General features: G+C 38.4%; 3 protein-coding genes across 5 annotated transcripts; 2 read left to right on the top strand and 1 right to left on the bottom strand.

The window, feature by feature from the left end:
* The first annotated feature begins 4 nt into the window (after positions 1 to 4).
* On the top strand, positions 5 to 9458 carry LOC139947957 (uncharacterized). 3 transcript variants are annotated; one of them, XM_071945848.1, is made up of 18 exons: positions 5 to 428; positions 852 to 953; positions 1252 to 1329; positions 1655 to 1729; positions 2269 to 2323; positions 2668 to 2722; positions 2969 to 3116; positions 4045 to 4080; positions 4780 to 4846; positions 5235 to 5280; positions 5597 to 5634; positions 5756 to 5802; positions 6334 to 6443; positions 6649 to 6742; positions 7100 to 7213; positions 7669 to 7728; positions 7877 to 7942; positions 9297 to 9458. In XM_071945848.1, exons 1-17 carry the CDS (start codon positions 75 to 77, stop codon positions 7919 to 7921), a joined length of 1524 nt encoding a protein of 507 aa, XP_071801949.1. In that variant the 5' UTR covers positions 5 to 74; the 3' UTR covers positions 7922 to 7942; positions 9297 to 9458. The 3 variants fall into 3 exon arrangements, with proteins under 3 accessions (XP_071801949.1, XP_071801948.1, XP_071801947.1); XM_071945847.1 differs by lacking the exon at positions 9297 to 9458 and adding an exon at positions 8808 to 8885; XM_071945846.1 differs by lacking the exon at positions 9297 to 9458 and having other exon boundaries at positions 7877 to 7998.
* On the bottom strand, positions 7966 to 17253 carry LOC139947958 (general transcription factor IIH subunit 4-like). The gene is made up of 13 exons (XM_071945849.1): positions 17023 to 17253; positions 16147 to 16251; positions 15201 to 15332; positions 14549 to 14642; positions 14068 to 14159; positions 13448 to 13556; positions 12585 to 12653; positions 11721 to 11804; positions 10900 to 10951; positions 10565 to 10697; positions 9758 to 9884; positions 9477 to 9555; positions 7966 to 8952 (listed from the first exon to the last, which is right to left on the bottom strand). Exons 1-13 carry the CDS (start codon positions 17142 to 17144, stop codon positions 8774 to 8776), a joined length of 1377 nt encoding a protein of 458 aa, XP_071801950.1. The 5' UTR covers positions 17145 to 17253; the 3' UTR covers positions 7966 to 8773.
* Positions 17254 to 17318: 65 nt separating this feature from the next.
* On the top strand, positions 17319 to 20680 carry LOC139947961 (uncharacterized). The gene is made up of 3 exons (XM_071945852.1): positions 17319 to 17535; positions 18209 to 18311; positions 19412 to 20680. The coding sequence occupies exons 1-3, from the start codon at positions 17464 to 17466 to the stop codon at positions 19579 to 19581; spliced, it is 345 nt and encodes a 114-aa protein (XP_071801953.1). The 5' UTR covers positions 17319 to 17463; the 3' UTR covers positions 19582 to 20680.
* The last annotated feature ends 1999 nt before the right edge of the window (positions 20681 to 22679 follow it).

Here is a 22679-nt window from a genome sequence, read left to right as displayed (position 1 = left end):
GTCAACAAACTTGCTACTTTGAAAGTGAAGACCTTGCCACATTGTCGGCCGTCTTTCTGGCGTGTGAAGACAGCATGCAGTTCCTACGAGTGTGTAGAATTTGTCTCCAGCTTCACGTGCAAAAGAGCCGTGTAATGCAACAACAATTTTCGTCGGGGAATTCCACAAAATATGCAAAGCACTTGTCGTCGAAGTTGGTAACGCCACGGGTACAATTTCGTTTGAGAAACATTCACATTTCGAATGCATTTCGATGGGTCAAGCAGCAAAGTTTTTCATCATCTTCACTTTACACACCAACTTCAGAAGGAGACCACGTGCCGTTTATTTTGAACCCGGAAATTGAGTTCAAAAGACTTTTCAGTGATCTGAGCGAGCTGGAACGAAATGTTTCTGCAAGAGGTCAAAAGGTCAATCTGACTAACCTGGTGAGGGTTTTTTGGTTTAATTAACACAAATGTCATGGTTGTGGGAACGTATTTGACTGTTTGTTGTCAATTGAATGGCATGGCATGGAAATTGTGTTTATATTTTGTTTATAGCGCCCTCTTTTGAATTGATAACTTTTTTCATCACAGTACAGTACACAGCCAGGTGAACATGGTGTAGTGACAGTCACAGTGTAGAGTTAGAGTAGAATCAGCTGGCCACTGCACTGGATCATGCACTTGTGTTGTTGTTGTTAGTTTTTTTTGGGGGGGGGGACTTTGCAGAATTTTTTAACTTTTTTAAGTTAAGAAAAATTTATTTTGGGGGATGAAACAAATTAGGCAGCGGTTGCGAGATACCATAACAATTCCATTTCATTCTTCGATGTTTATTTGATCTTTTTGGTTTCTTTTTCATTCAAGGTTTTGTTGTGGAAGGAGCTTCAGTTGTTTGAGCAAGATAAAATCCGCATCGAAGGAGAAAAGTCTGAAGTTAACAAACGGAGCAAGCAGTTGAACAAAAGTGTGAGTAATTACTCATCAATTGATGGTAACTCTAGTTGTGATAACGTAACCCTCCTGGCGGCAAAGCCGGAGGCGTTGTGAGAAGGGGGTTACGTTAACGCAACTATGGTAGCTCCAGCATTTGCTGATGTCATCAGTACATGTAATGTCCTCCCTTTATGCAGTTGTTGAAGGGATTTAGGCCTACATGTTTGTTATGGAGGAAAGGAGAGCTAACCCAACAACTACAAAATACTGAACAATTGGTCTCTGGAAATGATTAACATAAACATTTTTTTATTGTGTTCTTTGTTTATAGGGTAAAGGAACTAAAGAACAAAAAGATGAACTGCAACAGTTGGGGCGAACGCTACGAGAAAATGTACGACTAATAAATGTAAGTGACATGCAGAAATGTGTACAAAATTGTACATTGTGGAAATTAGTACTATCTATACCTTTACCATGGTGCTGTCATCCTAATTTTCTCCCATTCAAATCAATGTAACCAAACTGAGGCTGAAAGGGAAAAAAACTGGTTTCTTTTTGTACAATGAGTATTATCAACACTCATTACTCTTAGTGGATGCAAGGTACATGACCAAGATGGTTGCAGCAAGTTTTATGGTCAGTTAACTTTGTCGAATTGATGACATTGTCCATGTCGTGAACTTTCTGTTTATGCCTGATTTAAGGACAGTTTTTATAACTTTTTCTTTCAGAAATCTATCGCAACGTTGTCCGATGAGTTCTATCCAGCAGCTCTGAAGCTTCCAAATGATCTACATCCTGATGTTGTGAGTAATTTTTTGTTCCTGTTATGGTTTTTTTTCTCCCCTTGTGTCCTCACAGGCTATTGTACAGCAGAACTTGCTTTGTGAAAAAGAGCAGGGCGTGTCTAGGCAGAGTGGTTGAGACTAAGAGCCAGCTCTTGTGTTTTCGACTTGAATCCCGGCGTGGCAATTGTGTCTTCTGGCAATAGACTTTACCATAATTTATTTGTCTGTGTGTGACATTACACTCAAAACCACGTTGCTGGATGATATTGAATGGTCAGACAGTAGGAGGGTTGACTTTGTACTGTGTACATGTAGATGCAACAACACATGATATCATTGCTGGCTGGCATAGTTTATCTATCACTCAAAACCAAAGTACATGTATGAGTGTTAATAAGAATGTGCTCATAATCTTGAAACTGCTCTTTAATTTGTTCAAATTTGCACCTTCTCACTTAAACGATGCAAAATAATAAATTATTTATTATTTTCCTCGGTTGAATGTTTTACCTTGGGTGGGATGTCAAATAATAATTGTATATTTATTTTGCTTCTAGCCTCGGGGATCCACGCCGAAAGTCCTGGAAACTTTTGGAGCTGATAAACAAGAAGGTAAAATCGAAACAATCGTAGCAATATCTGATAAATATTAGCCAACTTCTGTCACAATTTTAAGTACATTCTGTACACAAAAAAAAAAGTAGTAAGTTATGTCCGAACATTTCAGATGCTAATGTCCTTGATGGATCAGATTTACTGATTAATTCTTGGAGGTATACCTGAGCCATTTCAGATGTGCATTTGTAGATCAAAACCGATATTTTGGAAAATTACCGGTGAGTGGAAGACCTGCTGTCGGCTAAATTTTCCTGATGAGATTCTCATTTTAGTGTTTTATCATCGGAATGAATTTTTAGAAATAACAACACCAAAAATACACATTATTGTGATTACAGAAAGCACTGCAGATAAATCAACAGGGTGGACTTCAAACGAACTTATACAGGAAAGGTAAGGAGTCAATTTGATTTTGGTTAAATATTTTACTGTTGTGTCATTTTAAAAGCCTTTTGTGTGCAGTCTCCATTTAAATGATTATTTTAATGTGGGTTGTACACATGTTTTAACAAGGGTTTTTACCCTGTTGTACAATCTTGACAGCCCCAGTTCAACTTCTTTTCCTTGGGTAAATGTGTACAAATTTCGAGTTAAATGAAAATAAAAGAAATGAAATTATGGTATTTTGTAATTTTGCAGTCTTCCTACCGTACACGCTGGTAGTGCATTCCTCAACCATGAAGCAGCATTGATGGAGCTTGCTCTGATGCAGTGGGCGAGTCAAGAACTCATCCAGCAAGGATTCGTCCCGTTCTCCTGTCCAGCCATGTTCAAGTCGATCGCCCTGGTCAGTTTTGTTAATCGAGAATTCCATCAAAGTCTAGTCTTTGTGGTGTTTTCTGGCCAAGTGGTCTACTAGATCGGACTCAAGTTCTGATGTTTGAATCATCAGAGTGTGTGTTTGAATCCCGGTCATGACACTTCCTTGAGCAAGGCACTTAAAGGCAGTGGACACTATTGGTAATTGTCAAAGGCTAGCCTTCACAGTTGGTATATCTCAACATATGCATAAAATAACTAACCTATGAAAATTTGAGCTCAATCGGTCATCAAAGTTGCGAGATAATAATGAAAGAAAAAAACACCCTTGTCACACGAAGTTGTGTGCGTTTAGATGATTGATTTCGAGACCTCAAGTTCTTAAGGTCTGGAAATCAAATTCGTGGAAAATTACTTCTTTCTCGAAAACTATGGCACTTCAGAGGGAGCCGTTTCTCACATTGTTTTATACCATCAACCTTTCCCCATTACTCGTTACCAAGAAAGGTTTTTTGCTAAGAATTATTTTGAGTTATTACCAATAGTGTCCACTGCCTTTAACCATAATTGCTTCTCTACACAAAGGAACCTGGGAGGGCTGGATATAACACTCCATGCTAATTCAAGCAGCTTGGGGTTGTACGCTCCCCAGCTCAAAATCAAATTCGTGGAAAATTACTTCTTTCTCGAAAACTACGTCCCTTCAGAGGGAGCCGTTTCTCACAATGTTTTATACTATCAACCTCTCCCCATTAATCGTTACCAAGTGAGGTTTTATGCTGATAATTACTTTGACTAAATACCAATAGTGTCCACTGCCTATAAAAAGGAGTACAGCGCCCCCGTTACTGGGTCTGCCTGCGACCAAACTTTCCGTCATGAATAGATTCTTTACTATGAAGCGTATACTTCCCACTTAATGGCGGTCAATATTTTAAATATTCTTTTTTTTGCAGGAAGCAATCGGTTTGAATCCAGACTCTTCTAATGAGGCAAGTGAACAAGTTTTGACTCAGTTTCTTGGATTTATATCCTACACCCTATAATAGGATATGAGATAACAAAAGTATTGTAACGAGTGCAGCTGCAAGAAGTTAAAGGTAGGGTCATAATTATGTCTTTTCGTCTATGAAAGGCTGATTTAGAGGCAAAATTATCAAGAATGGCACATGTGAAAGTTTCAGCTGAATACAGTGTCTACTTGCTGAGAAAACAGCAAAAACACTCACATTATTGTCATACTAATGTTGAATCCATCAATGTTAGCAAGGTGACAGTGGATACAAACCGTATCTCTGGCCGCAGCATTAAAAAAATAAACACCAACCAACCCCCTTGAAATCTGAGCAACGAAGCTGTCGGTTTGATCATGGCCTCACTACTAACCAATTATTTTGATGAAATTATCTCCCTACAAAGCTGTTGATTTTGACATGACCTCACTTGCTAACCAATTATTTTGATGAAATCATCTCCCTACAAAGCTGTTGATTTGGTCATGACCTCACTTGCTAACCAATTATTTTGATGAAATCATCTCCCTACAAAGCTGTTGATTTGGTCATGACCTCACTTGCTAACCAATTATTTTGATGAAATCATCTCCCTACAAAGCTGTTGATTTGGTCATGACCTCACTACTAACGAACTATTTTGATGAAATCATCTCCCTACTTTTTTTTTTTTTACAGATATACGCAATAGAGACACAAGAGAATGTACAGTACCTTACTGGAGCCAGCCCCATGGCATTTATTGGTGAGCGTCTAAATATCCCTTGGCTCGATTTCACCAAGTTTGATTAGTTGACAAGTTTTTGAGAAAAAAAGTGAGACGGATATAATTTTTGTTATATTCATTTTTTTTTAAGATTCTACAGCACTTCAGCAAGTTATATTTTGAAAGGGAAGCTTTCTGCCATCATTATCTTTAAACTGTGAAAGTTTAACATGAATCTGTGGATGTTTGTGTTTTTATGTCTGACAAAAATTATCCAAACCCTTTCAGTGCGAACCACCAATCTTGATGTCACAATTCACACTAAATCCAAAAGCTCCAGGACTAAGGACTGGTTTTGAAAACCCCTTCTTTTTACAACCTTTAACTGTAAAAATAAAAGTATAAATTATTGCTCACTTTTTTGCAGCATATTACATGATGTCGGTTATGGAGATGGAGGATCTACCATACAGGTAAAGGAAAATAATACAAATATGATTTTGATGGGAAAAACCAAACTCCTTTTTCATTAAAGCAACTGCTCTTGGTCATTCATTATTGCCCTCCACTGGAGGGCCTCATACCAGCTGCCCAGCTCCATTGTCTCTTTTTTATTGTTGCTAAAGTTGTCCGGAACTTTGGTCTGTTCCCTTATCCATTTGTTTGCGCACTGTCACAGTATGATTTTTGCTTTGATAAAACATACCCTAAGAAGTGTTTGTGGACGTTTTTTAAACCCGTTTTACAATTAAGTGAGGTTTCTTTTCATTTGTTTTCTTTTAATTTCAGGGGATTTACAGTTGGTAGGAGTTATGACAGCCTAAAAGGTAAACTTTTTTGTGCTTTTGTTCAGTTTTATGAGCCTAGGTTGTTGTTCCTTAAAAAAGCCTTTGGCACATTTTTTCCATTGCCGTCTCATCAATATGTTTTTAATTCTTGTCTTCGCAGATTCAGATAAGTTTGATGGACTCCATAACAACTTTCAGACACAAAAGGTAAATAAAGTTTAGTTTAGAGAAGTGTTTTTGTTAATGAGTTTTGATAGACAATTAAATACAAGTCATTCACATTCACAACATGCAGGTGAGGTCTAGCCCTTTAGAGACCATTTATTTCGGTGAAGTTGGGGAGGTAGTGCTTTCTGCTCTACCAGCCAGGCTTCTTATGGATGATTCCTTACAGCCTACATCCGCATGGACTGTAAAGGGGGTAACCCTGTTTCAGCCCTAGGAGTAGGTGGCAATAAGTGCCCCTGGAAAATTAAATTGTAACAACCACCTTGAAGTCTTTCAGGGCTTGTGTATCTGGCGACTTGCATAAAAAAAATTATAAAAAAAAAAATCACCAAAAGACCATACATGGCACCAAAGTGGTCCGTAAGCATGCAGTGATGTTAGTCACGCCAAGTTGCCTGTTAAATTGACGCACAAGAGAAGGCCCTTAGTGGTTAACTAACAAGACATCAAGTAGTTTGGAGTAATTTCTCAAGTGTTATTTCACTAACAATTTCTTCTCATCCCTAACAGGTTGAACTTTGTGGTGTGTGTGAAAACAGCGACATTGCCAGCAATGCTCTGTTTACACAATTTCTCCGCACGGCAACGGATCTCCTGGTGAAACTTCCTTTGCATTACAGGTAGGATACTTTGGTCTTTGTAGGACAAAATTTCAGTTGAGAATGTCACTTTTTTATAAAGTTGTATCATGTTCGTGTTGAAAAAAGTTATTACTGTACTGAATTTACACCCTGAAAATCCATCTTTGTTTTTTAAATCCTGCATATTAAAAAGAAATTTGATGATTAGGGTTAACTAATTATTATTGTATTTTTTTGTTTACAGACTTACTTCCGTACCGAGTGCACGGCTACTCCCAAGCATGCATTTGAAATATGCCATTGAAGTCTGGATCCCAAACATAGCTGAATTTGTGGAGGTTAGTGTGTTCTAGTCATTTGTTTATCTACTTGCTGTGTAGATTTGTTCTTCTAAGAGCTTGTCTTGCTATAAATGTATTCTACTGCCGCGGAGTAGATTTATTTGGAATTTGGGAGATTTCTCTACTGCTGTCGAGTAGATTTTTGGAAATCAGTAGACCTTTAAGTTCTGAAAAGAACTGCCTTGCTTTTTAACTACTACCTGGGTGGAAGGTAGGAAACCGACCAGGACTACTATTTTCACTAGTCGATCGAGGGGACTACTTATTATAACTTCACTGCCTCGGAGTGAGTCCCTATTGCATCGCCTGCGATTTTGTTCTTGATGCACTGTTATTATTTTTCTTCTCGTTAAGGTTGGGTGTGCATACAGCTGTACAGACTACATAAGCCGAAGAGTCAAGATGAGATACCCAGCCATTCCTACCCAGAGTGCCGCCCAAAGTAGACAACGAAACTTCCTTCACACGGTATGTGGACAAAATTCAAGATCCAATTGCACTTTACGCATTTGTTATCGATGAGGTAAAATATGATCAGAAGCTCAAAGAGCTAGATTTTGCTCACCAGAATTTTAATTAGGAAACAAATCTCTAAATTTGATCAAATGGGTGTATAACTCCAAACAAAGTCCAATAGACAAATTTTCCTTATAATAAAATTTGCTTTTATTATTTCAATTTTTTGCTTGTTTTTTGTTGTTTTGTTCATTTCGAAAGTGTTGTATACTCTGATTAATTGTTGGGGTTTGAACAATGACACATTTACTGAAGTGGGAATGGGACAATTGACCTCCTGATAAACGAACTGGTTGTCTCCTGTAGTCAACATCTTTGTTCTAGGGTGCCAGTCAGAAGCCATATAACTGCTGAGCCATGGATCACACCCAAGTTTACAATTTTTTTGTTTTTACATCTCCGCCTAGGTACACTGCACAGCCCTGGATACGTCTGTTCTGCTTGCAGCTCTACTTCCAGCCCAACAGGTACGTTAACTCTTAATTTTTTTCACTGGAAACAGATTCTTTAAATCAAGATTTTTTGGGGTGCAAAATGACAAATATTCTTGCCTGTGTTGCTGAAGAAGTTTTGTCTCAAACAAACCTAATTGTGATTTTGTTTTCTTTCTTCTAGGTGCCAGATGTTCTTGAACGCCATATGCCACAATCACAAACGTAACAGCAGGAGTGAAAATTTGAGGTTAGCAACAAAAATTAAGTAGATACAAACACTTTGTTTTTAGTAGATACAAATCTCTCACTTTATTACTTTTGAGCGGGTACAGGTCAGTCGTGTTGAGTTTATATCAAATCTTGACAGCCCCAAGATTTTCTGAAGGGCTAAGATTATTGCCAGGAACAAAAAAAAACTATTGCCGTTTTATCCTGACTGATGCATCTGAATAAGGTTTACCCTACACATCCTTTATCCGTTCGCTGTTTTTATGGCAAAAATGCTGAATAAATCCCTTTATTAAAATGATTGGGACCATTCCTGAACAAAGTAGGGAACCGGTTACAAACAAAAATTTGAGACTCAAAAATAACCACCTTGCTAAAATCAAGATAGGAAACAGTTCTGGGCCCCATTTCTTGAAGCCTGTGTAAGGATCAGAACTTGCTGAGCAGGAACAAATCTTGCTTAGCAAAAACAGGTTATCAGCCAGAATACCAAAAGTTACCAGCTGCGACTGGTGCCCCACCCATTTCTTGCTTAGCTAATAAATTTGCTCAGCAGAATTGTCTGGTAAACAGCTTAACAACTTTGGCACTGGTGATACCCAACACTGGGGGAAGCATACATTCACTCAAATATTATCCTGCTTACAATTGCATTAAACTGGGTCTGATCCCAAAATCTTTGGCAGTCAGTGTAAACACTGTCCACAACAACGGAGGTGTAAAGAAGAACATTGTAGTCAATTAGCCGAACATGCGTACAAAAACATGACCTCTTTACTTTGTATCAAAAGTAACATCTCAACAAGTAGAAAATATATAAATAAATATTTCTTAAGTACAAAACTATCGCTTAGGACTGTTGTCCCTTCTTTTGTCGTCGCCAGAATTTCTTGACATCGTCGTGGCCAGAGGGGGTCACTACTAAAGTCCTCTTGCCAGGGTTCTCCCACATCAGTACACCCAGATCCTTTGCATAATCTCTGAGGACCTCAAATTCTTGTGACGATAGGAATTGATTGTAGACCACCCCTGAAATATAAAAATAATTTCATGAATGCACTATTCCAACAATGCATCTTGGGAAACTCAGTACAGTTAAAGTTTATCAAGCTGTCAACGATGGTCGCCATTCTGTTTTTTCACAGTTTTATAAACCTTTCCATTGTTGATAAACAAACCGGGCGCTGATTTAACCATGTTAACAAATATTTTGACCAAATTCAATACTTTCTGCAAATTTTTAAAGAAATATAATACTGCCCATGATAGGTCGCATTGTTTCCAACAAATTTAACACGATTTCAGAATAGTTGTGTAACATTGTTACAAACTGTGGCCATCTGTTTTTGTTTTGTATTTATGGCTTTTCATAGTTTTCCAACTTCGCTTGGCAAAAAAATATGGCTGTGACCTTGCAATAAAAAAAGGTCTGTACCATATTCCTTCTAAATCATTATGTCATGATGGTTGCTTGTGTTGCATGGACTCGGATTTCACCCATAAATTTCATTAAACCAAAATCATACATGCTGTTGATCTGTTGCCATATTTACCTGACTGGAACGTGAGTCTGTCCTTTTCCAATTCCCAGAGTCGTATCTGATCGCTGATAGTGGCTGGAACTATTGGTACCTAGAAATAATTAAAGGAAAGTCTGGTATTTCATGCACTGCTTTTCAATTTTAAGTGAAGGCATGACTACTCGGGGACTTTAACAAAAGGTACATTGCGGCCTCGAGTACCATCCTACAATGTCAGACAATTTCCTGAGTAGGCTTTGGGAGGATTTGGAACGGTTAGGGTCAGTTACAAACTTTACACACATTAACCTTACCCTTGAGAGCATTTCAGGATGAGCATGCGTTCTAAGGTAGTGAAGTATCTGCTCCGCTGTGATGCCGTTACTGACTGCTGCTTGAACACTGTCTCTTGTCAGGGCACCGACAGCTAAATTAGGAAATCTGAGGAGCCAAAATAAAATGCTAATCGGTAATCACTGAGAAAAACATAAACAACTCCAAGTCCATATGTCTCAGATTAGACTAGGCGAAGATGATACATTTGTTGTGAAGTAGTCTAGTGTGGCCAGACAGCTAGCTCCCTTATAGGGACTGCTTGGCTGGGCAACTGTGAACAATGCATTCACTGATGATGTGGGCAGCTGTTTGGAGGGAAGCTCCACACTCACAGGCTGGACTTGCAATCAAGCACATCCAGAACTTGTTAGCCCGGAATATACCATGACCAGTCTGGCATCAGTTTAATCGGCACCAAACTCCGCTTCAGAGGATTGAGGTGAGGTTTCACAGGCGTGCACGTTTCTCAACCGTTGAGCTACTTTCCTTGGTTTGGGTTTCTCAGCTGTGCCATTGAAAATTTGAAGAAAAAAAAAACAGTGCAAGTGTTTACGGCCTGGTACTTTTCTTATAAATTTGAGTTGCATGCCAAAGTTTGAATTTTGTAAAGCTAACCTCTGAAAACCTACTCCGCGGTAGAGGAAAAGTCTCCCAAGTTCTGTAAAATCTACTCCCGGCCGTAGAACATGTAGAATGCATAGCAAGACGGATTCTCAAAGAATCATGATCTACCTAGCAAGCAGAGCTACACACAGTGTTACTGCAAACCATACATTAATGCTAACCTGTACAGCATTTGAGTGAAGAGGCCAAGTATTTCCACCTGGAGATCTGACTCTGTGTAAGCGTACACTCTGTAGTTGGTCTCCACAACGATGAAGCCTTCCCTGTGACTGTCTGTACTAACACTTGATATACCTTGTTTGAGCAAGAAAAATAATAATTACTATAGTCTTATATAGCGCACTAATAATGTAGTCGAGACGCTTGAACAAATAGAACCATTTTAGGAGATGTTAAATTTGCATCTGGAATAAAGAATGTTATTAATTTGGTGGAACCAAAGGGCTTTTCCCTTGGCTTTTCAAAAAGTGAAACTGGGTTATTTCTTCGTGCTCACCTGATGCTAAGCTGATTGCTAGACTTGTTGGGTAGAAACGCATGCACTTCCTCTGTAATAGAATTATAATAATGATTATTATTTTATATATTTTGTAATGATTTTCTTGCTAGTGTACTTAACATAAATGGTCATTATTTTATATTGATATTACCTGCCCTCTATTACTAATAAATTTGTTTGACTGCATTGGTAGTGTTGGTCTAGCCCCCAAAACACTGCTGATCGCTCCAAACTCCCTCAAATGCTTTGCCTTCTTAGCATTCCAGGAATACCCACTACTTCAACATGACCTTTTCACCACCAGGCTCTGGGTGAAAGTTCGGTCATGCCTAATCATGACATCACAATCTGATACATGTACGATTAACCCCCAAGTGCATTTTAATAGATCTTAAATTTGCATCGGGGGTAAAGAATATTAATTTTAGTTTTTACCCATACACCGATGTGTGTAAGCACTGTATACTCAGTACTTCCCCCCCCCCCCCCCCCCCCCCGAGTCTTAAGAAAAAATATCACTGGAGTAGGATTGGAACCCACGACCCTTGCAATTCTAGAGCTGTCTTACCAACTAGACTACCAAGGTTGCCCGGTAGCTAGAGGCTGTTCGTATCCTAAAAAAATGTGCATTTTGTTGTTTCCATAATTACCTTCCGCTACAATTATAAAATCATTTTTTTTTTTTTTTTTCTGAAATCACCCAATCAACGCTTCCGTCCACTACAGCGTAGGGCCATGAATCAAAAGGGGCTATAGGTGGAAAGGTTACTCCCAAAACACAATTTTTCCAGACTTATTGATAAGGAAGTTGAACGAACCTTTCGTTGAAACACAAGACCCAGCTCCCTGAGATGTTGTAAGAATTGTAGTTGTGACTCTGTCATGTCTTCACAGGAATAATCCTTCAAGAAAAGGCAACCCAAAATGATAGAATTATCAGAGGAAATGATACACACCAACACACACAGTCGATAATAATAAATATAACACAGCATTTGTAAAGGGCAATTTATCTGTGTGACATTCAAAGGCGCTGGTCAAGAACAAGAAGAAAGTTTCCCTTGATATCTTTATAGGCTAATCTGAAGAGATTAGCCTATTGGTCCCCATGTCACCAACAGCAATTGCCGTGATGCCCCCGTTCTTTTGATGTGGTGTACTTTGTAAAGTTCCAATACAAATTCACATTTTCTCATAGAAGTTCCCCTTACCACAGGAACATTGCTGTGACCTTCAAGAGCTAAGTTCAAGACCTAATACATTTATGGTTTGAGAGAATGTTGGAATCGTGAGAGGTCAGATGTCAATGTAGTGATACAGTGTAGTTGGTTTGCTACCAATAAATTTCACCATTTATTACCGCAATATAACAATGGATACATCAGGCCTCAAATCGACAACCCATGTCACCAACAGCAATTGCTGTGATGCCCCCGTTCTTTTGCTGTGGTGTACTTTGCAAAGTTCAAATACAAATTCACATTTTCTCATAGAAGTTCCCCAAGAACATTGCTGTGACCTTCAAGAGCGAAGTTCAAGACCTAATACATTTATGATTAATCAATCAATCAATCAATCAGAGGGAATTTATATAGCGCCAAAATCAACCAAAGTCACGGTTGTTAAAAGGCCCCTAACCCCAGAGTGCACAACAATGTGTATTTTCTTGTTTCCATATTTACCTTGCCAAGAGTTGAAAAGCTAAGACGGAACAGGAACGAAAGGGCATCAACTAGATCCAGAACTCTAGACTGAAACACACAGCAGTGGGAAAATTATTAATGTTACTTCTCAAATTTCATTCCTTAAAGCTATTGGACCCTTTCGGTTCAGAAAAAAAAAAAAAAGTTCACAGATTTACAAATAACTTACAGGGTTTACAGAAGGCAATGGTGAAAGACTTCTCTTGAAACATTATTCCATGAAATGCTTTACTTTTTGAGAAAACAGCAAAACAATATAAATTCTCGTTAACGAGAACTACGGATTTATTTTAAACACATGTCATGACACGGCGAAACGCGCGGAAACAAGGGTGGGTTTTTCCGTTGTTTTCTCCCGACTCCGATGACCGATTGAGCCTAAATTTTCACAGGTTTGTTATTTAATATGGAAGTTGTGGTACACAAAGTGTGGGCCTTGGACAACACTGTTTACCGAAAGGGTCCAATGGCTTTAAGAAAAGGGCTTTTAAGGATTGTCTATTGAACCTTTTGTGTTCTAACACCCTACACATGAAGTTATTATGGTTTTGTTGGTTGAAAGTACTACAGGACCAAATGGCAGCAATTTATGATAGATAAATAATGGGGCTGTTCAATTAGTGATGCTCCAACACTGACAAATCTTAATTGTCTTGTATGATTTCATTTAAATTGTAACAACAAAACAACACTCTCGCTGACTTTTACAGTTTATGAAATATATTTTTCAGATTTCATATCTTCACATACAATGTATTTTTTTCTATTTTTGTATATGGAAATCAATAAAATCTAAGAAATATCTAAAAACATAAACACATTTTTTGGTCTGGTCCCCTTACCTCAGCTGTCTCCAAGTACTGTAGCATAAAGAACCACACCTGGGATGCAGTGTCTAGGAGGAGGAACTGGAAACCAGACGGTGTTATCACAGGCTGACCATCCTCACTTCTGAACATGGGGAAAAACAAATAATACACACAAGAAATCCATCTCTATCAATTATTTGTTTTTTTGATGGATTTGGGAAAGATCTTGGTTTTACAAAAAAAACAGATACCCAGATGTACATACAAATTGCTACAAACACACACACAAGCCAGAGAGGGCGCCCTTCATGAAAGCCATTAACATTCCACAATCGCTTCACATGCTCCACAGAAGGGCCCAATTTAATGGCACTTCTCACTAAAGCACTTAATCCTTGCGGTACCCTGTAAATTGGCATAACTCTATGGAACTCAGGCGCGGAATTCCAGTGGCATGAAATTGGGCCATGGTCGAACCTCGCCAAACAAAATTATCCACTTTTGACACACCCATGGAGCCGATTCCGATTCATAATACATTCATGTTTACACAACCTCCTCTTTGTGCAATATTCCTCCATACACGCAACCAGCCCCAGGTTTGTTGACTCGACACAATGCATGGGCCAGCTCCGATTGCGAGGTACACTTACATTTTCATGAGTCCTGAATGTGTGAGAACGCCAGCTATGTCCGGGGATAGACTTTCATCACCCTTTGACCCGACCAGAAAGTGAAGCACCAGCTAGAGAATAAGAAGAAAAGAAATGTAAATGTGCATTCAGACAAAAAGTAATTTGATAATGTCAATTGCTGTGGTTTCTTTTGATAAAGAAAAATAAAGAAAAAAACTTTGTGTGGGTGGTTTTTACTATGATTGTTATAGTGTTTTTTTTTTTGTGCAATGCATGCAACCTTATTTATTATATTTTTCTTACAAGCAAGCAGTAGGCTAGCACTTGAATCTTATATTTAATGTGTTCTTGTTGTCATCTCTTGGTTTATTATAAATAGTGATAGAGTACACATTTCTGAAAAGAACAAATCTAAAAGAAAAACTTTTGAGCCAAACCCTATTAGTACAATCTTTAAGATACTGAATCCTGAATGCAGAGTGTTTTTCTCTGTTAATACCTCCCACCGATCCATTGCATATCTGTTAAGGCTATCGATGTCTTTAGCATTCTTGTCTGGTGCAGTCTTCCCAGTGCCTGACCATGGCTTTCCACTGTAGAGGGGGAAACAAAACAAAGTTAGAACCAGATTAATAGTATGAGGTTTAAATATTCTGGCGGTGCCTTCATTCACACATGGGTAAGAAGTAGAAACAGTCTCCTTCACCAGAACCAACTCTGCCCTCACAGGTACCCATTTACCCCTGGGTGGCGAGAAGCAATTATAGTTAAGTATCTTTCTCAAGGACGCAAGTGTCACTACCGGGATTCGAACCCACACTCTGCTGAACAGAAACACCAGAGCTTGAGTTCGGTGTTCTTGTCCGCTTGGCCACGACACCCCATTGACCCATCAACTCTATGCTGCGCGTTATGCAGTAAAGTGTGCATTTTAGGCGACGCGGTGTTGATACACGTAAACCTAACTGCCCACCAACATGGTGAGCGTGGCATTGGTCGCCGCATGTGATGCGCGTGCAAGGGGTCAATAGGCATGATATTCTTCCTGACGGACCATTGAAAATGACAAGCTAATTGGTCCTGCTGCCCAGTCACTAAAAAAGTGAAGGGCAAAACCCGGGAAGGGAGAACACTACTTTGTAAATATTTACCCTCCTAGTAGAGCGATCCGTAGATTGGCTTTGAAGATGGGGTTGAGCTGCCATCCTGGGAGACCTCCTGGAAGGGTGTTGTCGTGCCAAATCCTCAAGTCGGACAAAATCTGTGCACATTTTTTGTGTTTTCTGGTTTGGGTATAGATAAAAAAAAAAAATTATATATTTTTTTGTATGCAAGTTCGCCCAAAACAAGGCTAAAAGCCACTCTAGGTTAAGGGCTACAAGGAAGAAAACATGGAAATGTAGTTACTCAATGTAACACTATAGTTAATTGGCCTGTTGTTTGGGGCCTAGAAGAGTCTTTCTTTAAGAAATACAATTATTTGACCCTAGTAGCAGACTCTGCTAGGGTCAAAACATCAAGCTGATAACTATGTTTTGCTTATACTATTGGTACTTTTTGTTGCCAAGCTCTCTGCAACAGCTAATTCTACTTTTAAATCTTGAATAATAACAAACTATGTTTGAAATGATGACTTTGAGTCTGATGAAAATCTTTCAAATGTGTTGAGTAATGAAGTATAATAATGTGATCATAAGACAAATGAGATGATTGTTCAATTAAAATCTGTACCATAAAATGTTTTTGTTTTTTCATTTGTTTCTGTTCTTGTTCATAAGTTTCTGGTCAAGTATTTAATAGCCACACTTCATGTAGTCTTATACTAAGATTCCCCATATTTGAGCCCTATGTGCCTTTTACCTTGAAAATGATGGACATTCAGCAGTAACCATAAGAGTGGGGCAGGGGGTTTTGGCAGTTGCGACGTAACCCTCCTCCGAAGCCGTCGGAAGGAGGGTTACATTATCGCAACACGGATTTTGGATACTGCACTTTCTCAGGATGCACATTTTGTTGTGTACCCTGTGGTGAAAATGGGGTTTCTGTAACCTGGGAATGAGGGCCTGAGGTGGGAGGTTTCAGGTGCTGCATACTTACTCAAGATGGGCCTTCTGGACCCATGATTCGACTGATGCTTTACGAACCGGTTGCTCAACAAATAACACCCTGTTGACATAATGCTTAGCAAGTGTTGGCAGCTCCCTGAAGGCAAGAGAATTAGGAAATTAAAGTTGCTTGACAGACAGTCCGCTAGATACCGAGTAGAAGTATCGCTCATTGTCTAAAATCATGTGAATTTTAGGAGCATTTGGGTGTTTTATAGTTTAAAACAGCTGTATAAACTTGCTTGGCCCAAATAAAAAAATTAAAAAAGCCTAATCCTACAAAATGTTATACAACTTTACAATACAACTTTAAAAGCTTATCTTGGTTCTTTATCTTGACAAATTTAGAAGCCAGTCGGCAATTTTCAACAGTAGTAAAAGTATAGTGTTATTTAGCCTATTTTAGGTAGCCTATCTTCTTGTACACCTTGTGCCGGGACTCTGGACTGCGTCGGGAAGAGCTACAAACAGCAATGGAGGACCAACGTGTTTGGAGGGCCATCATCCGATGCTCCGCATCGACTGAATGAATCTTCTCTTGCTTGTCAAAACATCATGTCATCATGCTTGTTGTTGGACTTCCTGTAGTGTTAATGTTATGCTATCTATTCTTCAACACTGGTAGACGCGCTGATCTAGATGTAGCTGTAGCCAAAGTCGTTGTTTCGGAACACGGCCTCACATATTATTAGTGATTAATCGTCCTTTCTTTTTTTAATTAAATGTAATAATTGTATTTATTTTATTTTTATTTATTTTTATTTTTATTTTTTAAATTAAAATATGTTTGTTTTGATATTTTTTATGAAAATACTAGGTCTATCAACTGTGTTTTTGATTTAATATATTAACTGTAAAATTAACTCACCTGAATACAGCCAAACAAGTTGCTGGGTGGTTGTATAGTTTGTCTAGAACGAATGAAGGTAGCGTCTGCAAATAGCTGTGCAAATCTCTGCAAGTTAGTTTCTCTCCCATGGAGGCCGCCATCTTGAAATGTGAACTCTGCTTTGACGACCTTTTCCCCACAACTGTGGACCATCAGGCGCACATTATCCGAGGAAATTGATTATGGGGACAAGCAAACACAGAAAGGAGCGAGGTTACAAATATCGCTGCCCTAAACTGGTGTCACAACGTCATGCCATTGACTTGTTGTGTTTACGTCGTGCAACTGGGTACTGGGTACCAGTATAATTTTGTCATGCAGAAAATGTTGTCAACACACAAACGGTGACCCGAAATTGTGTTAAAATGTTCAATTTATGACAATTTTAATCGTAAGTTTTAAAGCATTCTTAGCAGAGCCATGTCTTCAACGTGTACTTTACAAACACAAGCGGCTGTAGTCACCGAAACACAGACTCAGAGTCAAAGCTCGGTAAGTCAATGGTCAAATTAAAAAAATGAAACTGCCGTGTATGTTAAGATAAGAGGGGGGAGGGGGAGCGGGGGGATTAGTACATTTAACTGGGGCGCTGTACTCCGGTTTATTTTAATGATTTTAACAACAATTGTTTTTATAACGGAGTAAAGCGCCCCAGAATTGGGTCTGGGATCAGCCGATATTTCATCTTTATGTAATTGGTTTTTGTATTTTTTCTTTTTGAACAATTTTTTTTTTATAGAAGTAGTGATTTGAAGTACATCATCATCATGTGCCTAAAAATTCTACAGCAAATTTAATCAATGAATGTTTCAACTATGTGTAAAATATTTTACTGTGGACTAGACCCGGTAACTGACAACTGTCATAGGTGCGATAACGTTACTTCTACTAGGGAATCTAGAAACTAAGGCTCACGGGAAGCTTTATTGTTTCCAGAAGTATGATAACGTCGAAACCCTCCCCCTGCCGTTCTCGGGAGGATGGTTATGTTATCGCAACTAAAAAACACACTGAATTCATCCTTTTAATTATGTGTAATTATGGTCATATATTACTTGCTATTTATAACTTGATTCCCAACATTAATGTCAGTCAATTTTATCAATGAATTCTCCCTAAACTTGCAGCCTTTTCTGATGTTCGTTATATTTGTTTCCTCCTCTAGCCATCACTGACATTAAAACTGAGGAAGCCCAAGCAAAAGAAGAAGGTGAATTGGAAAAATGGAGTTGTAGACAATGAACACATGGGCAAGAAAAAATCTAAATGTAAGTCTAACAATAATTTCAAGTTTTAAAGACACCGGACACAATTGGTATATTGTCAAAGACCAGTCTTCTCACTTGCTGTATCTCAACAATGCATAAAATAACAAACCTGTGAAATTTTGAGCTCAATCGGTTGTCGAAGTTGTGAGATAATAATGAAAGAAGAAAAAAACACCAATGAAGTTTTTGAGAAAATCTTGACAAATTTTTAAGGGTACCGTGGCCAAGACCACGGCAACGGAGGCCATCTGCCTGTAGTTTCATCTTTGTGAGGGCAAGGCAATTTACATTTCAAAAAGGGCACTTCCATTTTAAAATCTTTGGGAAACTTAAGGTCAAGACCAGGGCAACGGAGGCCATCTGCCTGTAGTTTCATCTTTGTGAGGGCAAGGCAATTAACATTTCAAAAAGGGCACTTCCATTTTAAAGTCTTTGGGAAACTTAAGGTCAAGACCAGGGCAACGGAGGCCATCTGCCTGTAGTTTCATCTTTGTGAGGGCAAGGCAATTTACATTTCAAAAAGGGCACTTCCATTTTAAAATCTTTGGGAAACTTAAGGTCAAGACCAGGGCAACGGAGGCCATCTGCCTGTAGTTTCATCTTTGTGAGGGCAAGGCAATTAACATTTCAAAAAGGGCACTTCCATTTTAAAGTCTTTGGGAAACTTAAGGTCAAGACCAGGGCAACGGAGGCCATCTGCCTGTAGTTTCATCTTTGTGAGGGCAAGGCAATTTACATTTCAAAAAGGGCACTTCCATTTTAAAATCTTTGGGAAACTTAAGGTCAAGACCAGGGCAACGGAGGCCATCTGCCTGTAGTTTCATCTTTGTGAGGGCAAGGCAATTAACATTTCAAAAAGGGCACTTCCATTTTAAAGTCTTTGGGAAACTTAAGGTCAAGACCAGGGCAACGGAGGCCATCTGCCTGTAGTTTCATCTTTGTGAGGGCAAGGCAATTTACATTTCAAAAAGGGCACTTACATTTTAAAATCTTTGGGAAACTTAAGGTCAAGACCAGGGCAACGGAGGCCATGGCTTCAGTAACATTCCATGCTTGCCAGCTGAAGGTCGAACTTTGATTTCATCTCTTAACTTCGTCAGGTTGTTGTATATACGAGAAACCGAGGATGTTCGGGGAGAGTTCTTCGAGCGACGAAAGTGACGACGATGATGACTGCAAAATGTGCCGCCATCAAAAAAAGGGCAACTACCAGAAACCTGCCCCTGATGGAGCAGATGAAGGTGGGGCAGAGGGGGGCGCGTCAGCTTAGAATCAAAAACATCCCGCTTAGATGGAAAGCATAGCATGTCATATTGTGATTGAGTATCGGTAAAGTATTCAAAAGCTCACTTAAAGTAGAGTCATAAATGTAGATTTTGGTTTTTGTCCCCTTAATTCTAATTTATAGGAAAATTTTTCAAGAAAGAGACAATACCGTAATAGTCTCATATGAAAGTTTCAGCCGAACACACTTGGTGAGAACACACATCCAAAAACTGTTTTGGTATTTTTACATGAGTAACAACCGCAACTCTGGTCACAGCATTCGCAACAATTAGGATGGGATCAACATATGGGGTTTCTAAAATAAAAAAGCATCCTCGTACAAAGTTTTTAATTTTAAACCATTTGTATTATTTTTCAACCATTTGTATTATGTAGAAAATGAATTTGTTACAACAAATTGGAGTGATGTTGTTTTTCAAGAATTTTGCATTAATGGAAAAGTTGCTCTTTTAAAAAAATATATCCTTTGTTCGTTTTGTTTTCTCGTTTTTCGATCCACACAAGACTTGCACAGTCTATTTGAAGTAAATAAATTGGTGTGTTCTGTAAGCTTGAAGTCTGTGGAGTATTTCCAGATCACTTTCTCAATCAACTTTTAGAATGAGTGTTAATACAACGGTCATTGTGTGTATTGCCTAGTAATGTGTAAAATACATAGTGTTCCTTAAAAAGTGCTGTACATGTATGTACAGAGGTCAATAGTAAGCCAAGTCATGAAATGGTACACAGGGCCCACTTTAAGCAAAACAAATAGCTTTAAAAAAATTGCCAAGCAGAAAATGAGCAAAATGCCAGAGTCACAAATTGTACGTGTGAAATGCTACTTTGGTTGGTAACCTTATTCTGGTAATTTTGTTGTGCTGACATGTAGATACTTTTTTTGTGAATTTCATAGAGCTACTTAAGCACACCAGAAATATGCTTACAGATTAAGGTTACCAGCTAAACTACCATGTCACATGAACAATTTGTAACTGGTATACCCTCATTTATGCTGAGCAGAAAATGTTTAAAGGAACACGTTGCCTTGGATCGGACGAGTTGGTCAAAACAAAAGCGTTTGTAACCGTTTTTTATAAAATGCATATGGTTGGAAAGATGTTGTAAAAGTAGAATACAATGATCCACACAAGTTTGCCTCGAAATTGCGTGGTTTTCCTTCTACTGTGCGAATTAACATGGTCGGCCATTTATGGGAGTCAAAATTTTGACCCCCATAAATGGCCGACGTGTTAGTCGACAAGGTAAAAGGAAAACCACGCAATTTCGAGGCATGTTTGTGTGGATCATTGTATTCTACTTTTACAACATCTTTCTACCCATATGCATTTTATAAAAAACGGTTACAAACGCTTTTCAAAGACCAACTCGACCGGTCCAAGGCAACGTGTTCCTTTAAGCATTAAATTGGGTCCATGTTGAACAGTTGTGAAACCTGCTCAATGTCATAGGTAAAGAAACCAATGGCTAAAAGGTGCTAATCACTAAACAATCTTGCCTAAGAAGAGTTTGAAATGTCTTGCTTAGAGGAAATTGGTTACCAGCCAAAGTACTATTTGAAGTAATTCTTGTTTGACTGGTTCCCTAGTTTTTGCAAAGCAAATAACATGTTTTTTTTAAACATATATTTCTGATTCGTATCGGGATGAAATTGGTATCGGATAGTTGCGTACATGCCACAAATTGTGATAGAAAACAAATTTAGATATTTTATTATCTAAGTTTGTATAAAATTCTAAGTAGCCATCTCTGACTTTTGTTTTAAACATAAGCTGTATGTTGATTAAACCAATAACGTTTTTGTGAAATATTTATTTCCTTTATCCACCATTATCATTTACCAGATATTACAGATATTACATGTGGTGTATAAACTTTATTTATTAAATGGTGTGTTCGCATCCATGTTTTAATTATTAATAACAAGATGTGCCCGATTTCATAGAGCTGATTTAGCACGAAAAGTTAGCTAAGCACAACAAGATTATGCTTACCAGAAATTTGTTACCAGCCCAAATACCATATCACATGCGCCATCTTTGACTGGTTTCATTCTAATTTTCTTGCTAGTTTTGTGAGCAATACTTTCTGATTTAAAAGCAGCTCAATGAAACGGAGCTCATGGCCAAATTTCATGGAGTTGCTTTAAGCACAAAACGTAGCTTAGCACAACATAGTTTACGCTTACCAGAATCAAGTTTCCAGCCAAATCGGTCACCGTGGTCCACTGAGTGGTTAGGCTTTAGGACTTGCACTCATCAGGTTATGGGTTTGAATTCCTACAAAGCTAACCGCTGATTTCCCAATGACAAGAGTAAATAATGTCAAACAAACAAACAAAATAACCTTTTTTTTGTCTGGTATCGTGCTCAATATGTTCTGCCTTTAAAGACACTGGACACTATTGGTAATTGTCAAAGACCAGTCCTCTCACTTGGTGTATTTCAACATAGGCATAAATAACAAACCTGTGAAAATTTGAGCTCAATTGGTCGCCGAAGTTGCGAGATAATAATGAAAGAAAAATAACCTTGTCACATGAAGTTGTGTGCTTCTAGATGCAAGTTGATTTCGAGACCTCATCTAATTCTAAGGTATCGAAATCAAATTAACCACGTTAAATACTTCAGAGTGAGCCGTTTCGCACAATGTGTTATACCATCAACCTCTCCCCATTACTCGTCACCAAGAAAGGTTTTATGCTAATAATTATTTTGAGTAATTACCAATAGTGTCCACTGCCTTTAAAATTAAAGCAGCTCCGTGAAATAAGGCCCTGGTGTGTTTTCGCTATTGTACAGATGTAAATAAAATACAGTAAGTCCGAAATAGTATTTGTTTATTATTTTATGTTTCATTTGTTTATGTGTTATTTTTTTTTTTTTTTTTTTTTGAGGAACAGCAAATCGAGAATGGTGTGACAGTGTGCAATTTGTAATTTTTGGACGAGTTAATTTATTTCCCGTCCTGTTTTCGGTCTCGATAAGATAGTGGATATGAAATCATTTTTAAGAATGTCAAAATATTTGTTGATGTTGATGTCCACGCCTGCTATTTAGTTCCATGTTCCACGCTCCACGG

This window comes from Asterias amurensis, chromosome 15, assembly GCF_032118995.1.
Source record: "Asterias amurensis chromosome 15, ASM3211899v1".
In the NCBI taxonomy this organism is placed as follows: domain Eukaryota; kingdom Metazoa; phylum Echinodermata; class Asteroidea; order Forcipulatida; family Asteriidae; genus Asterias; species Asterias amurensis.
This window is presented reverse-complemented; position numbering and strand designations above follow the sequence as displayed.

What these genes read in the sequence shown, in the direction of transcription:
- LOC139947957 (XM_071945848.1), top strand. Translation starts at nt 75, where the DNA reads ATGCAGTTCCTACGAGTGTGTAGAATTTGTCTCCAGCTTCACGTGCAA. An exon ending in CAGCCCCATGGCATTTATTG is followed by an intron (nt 4,847 to 5,234) that starts GTGAGCGTCTAA and finishes ACTTTTTTGCAG; the next exon opens with CATATTACATGATGTCGGTT. An exon ending in GAGTTATGACAGCCTAAAAG is followed by an intron (nt 5,635 to 5,755) that starts GTAAACTTTTTT and finishes TTGTCTTCGCAG; the next exon opens with ATTCAGATAAGTTTGATGGA.
- LOC139947958 (XM_071945849.1), bottom strand. Translation starts at nt 17,144, where the DNA reads ATGGCGGCCTCCATGGGAGAGAAACTAACTTGCAGAGATTTGCACAGC. An exon ending in GTCCAGAAGGCCCATCTTGA is followed by an intron (nt 15,333 to 16,146) that starts GTAAGTATGCAG and finishes TACCCAAACCAG; the next exon opens with AAAACACAAAAAATGTGCAC. An exon ending in CGGATCGCTCTACTAGGAGG is followed by an intron (nt 14,643 to 15,200) that starts GTAAATATTTAC and finishes CCCCCTCTACAG; the next exon opens with TGGAAAGCCATGGTCAGGCA.
- LOC139947961 (XM_071945852.1), top strand. Translation starts at nt 17,464, where the DNA reads ATGTCTTCAACGTGTACTTTACAAACACAAGCGGCTGTAGTCACCGAA. An exon ending in AGACTCAGAGTCAAAGCTCG is followed by an intron (nt 17,536 to 18,208) that starts GTAAGTCAATGG and finishes TTCCTCCTCTAG; the next exon opens with CCATCACTGACATTAAAACT. An exon ending in GGGCAAGAAAAAATCTAAAT is followed by an intron (nt 18,312 to 19,411) that starts GTAAGTCTAACA and finishes TAACTTCGTCAG; the next exon opens with GTTGTTGTATATACGAGAAA.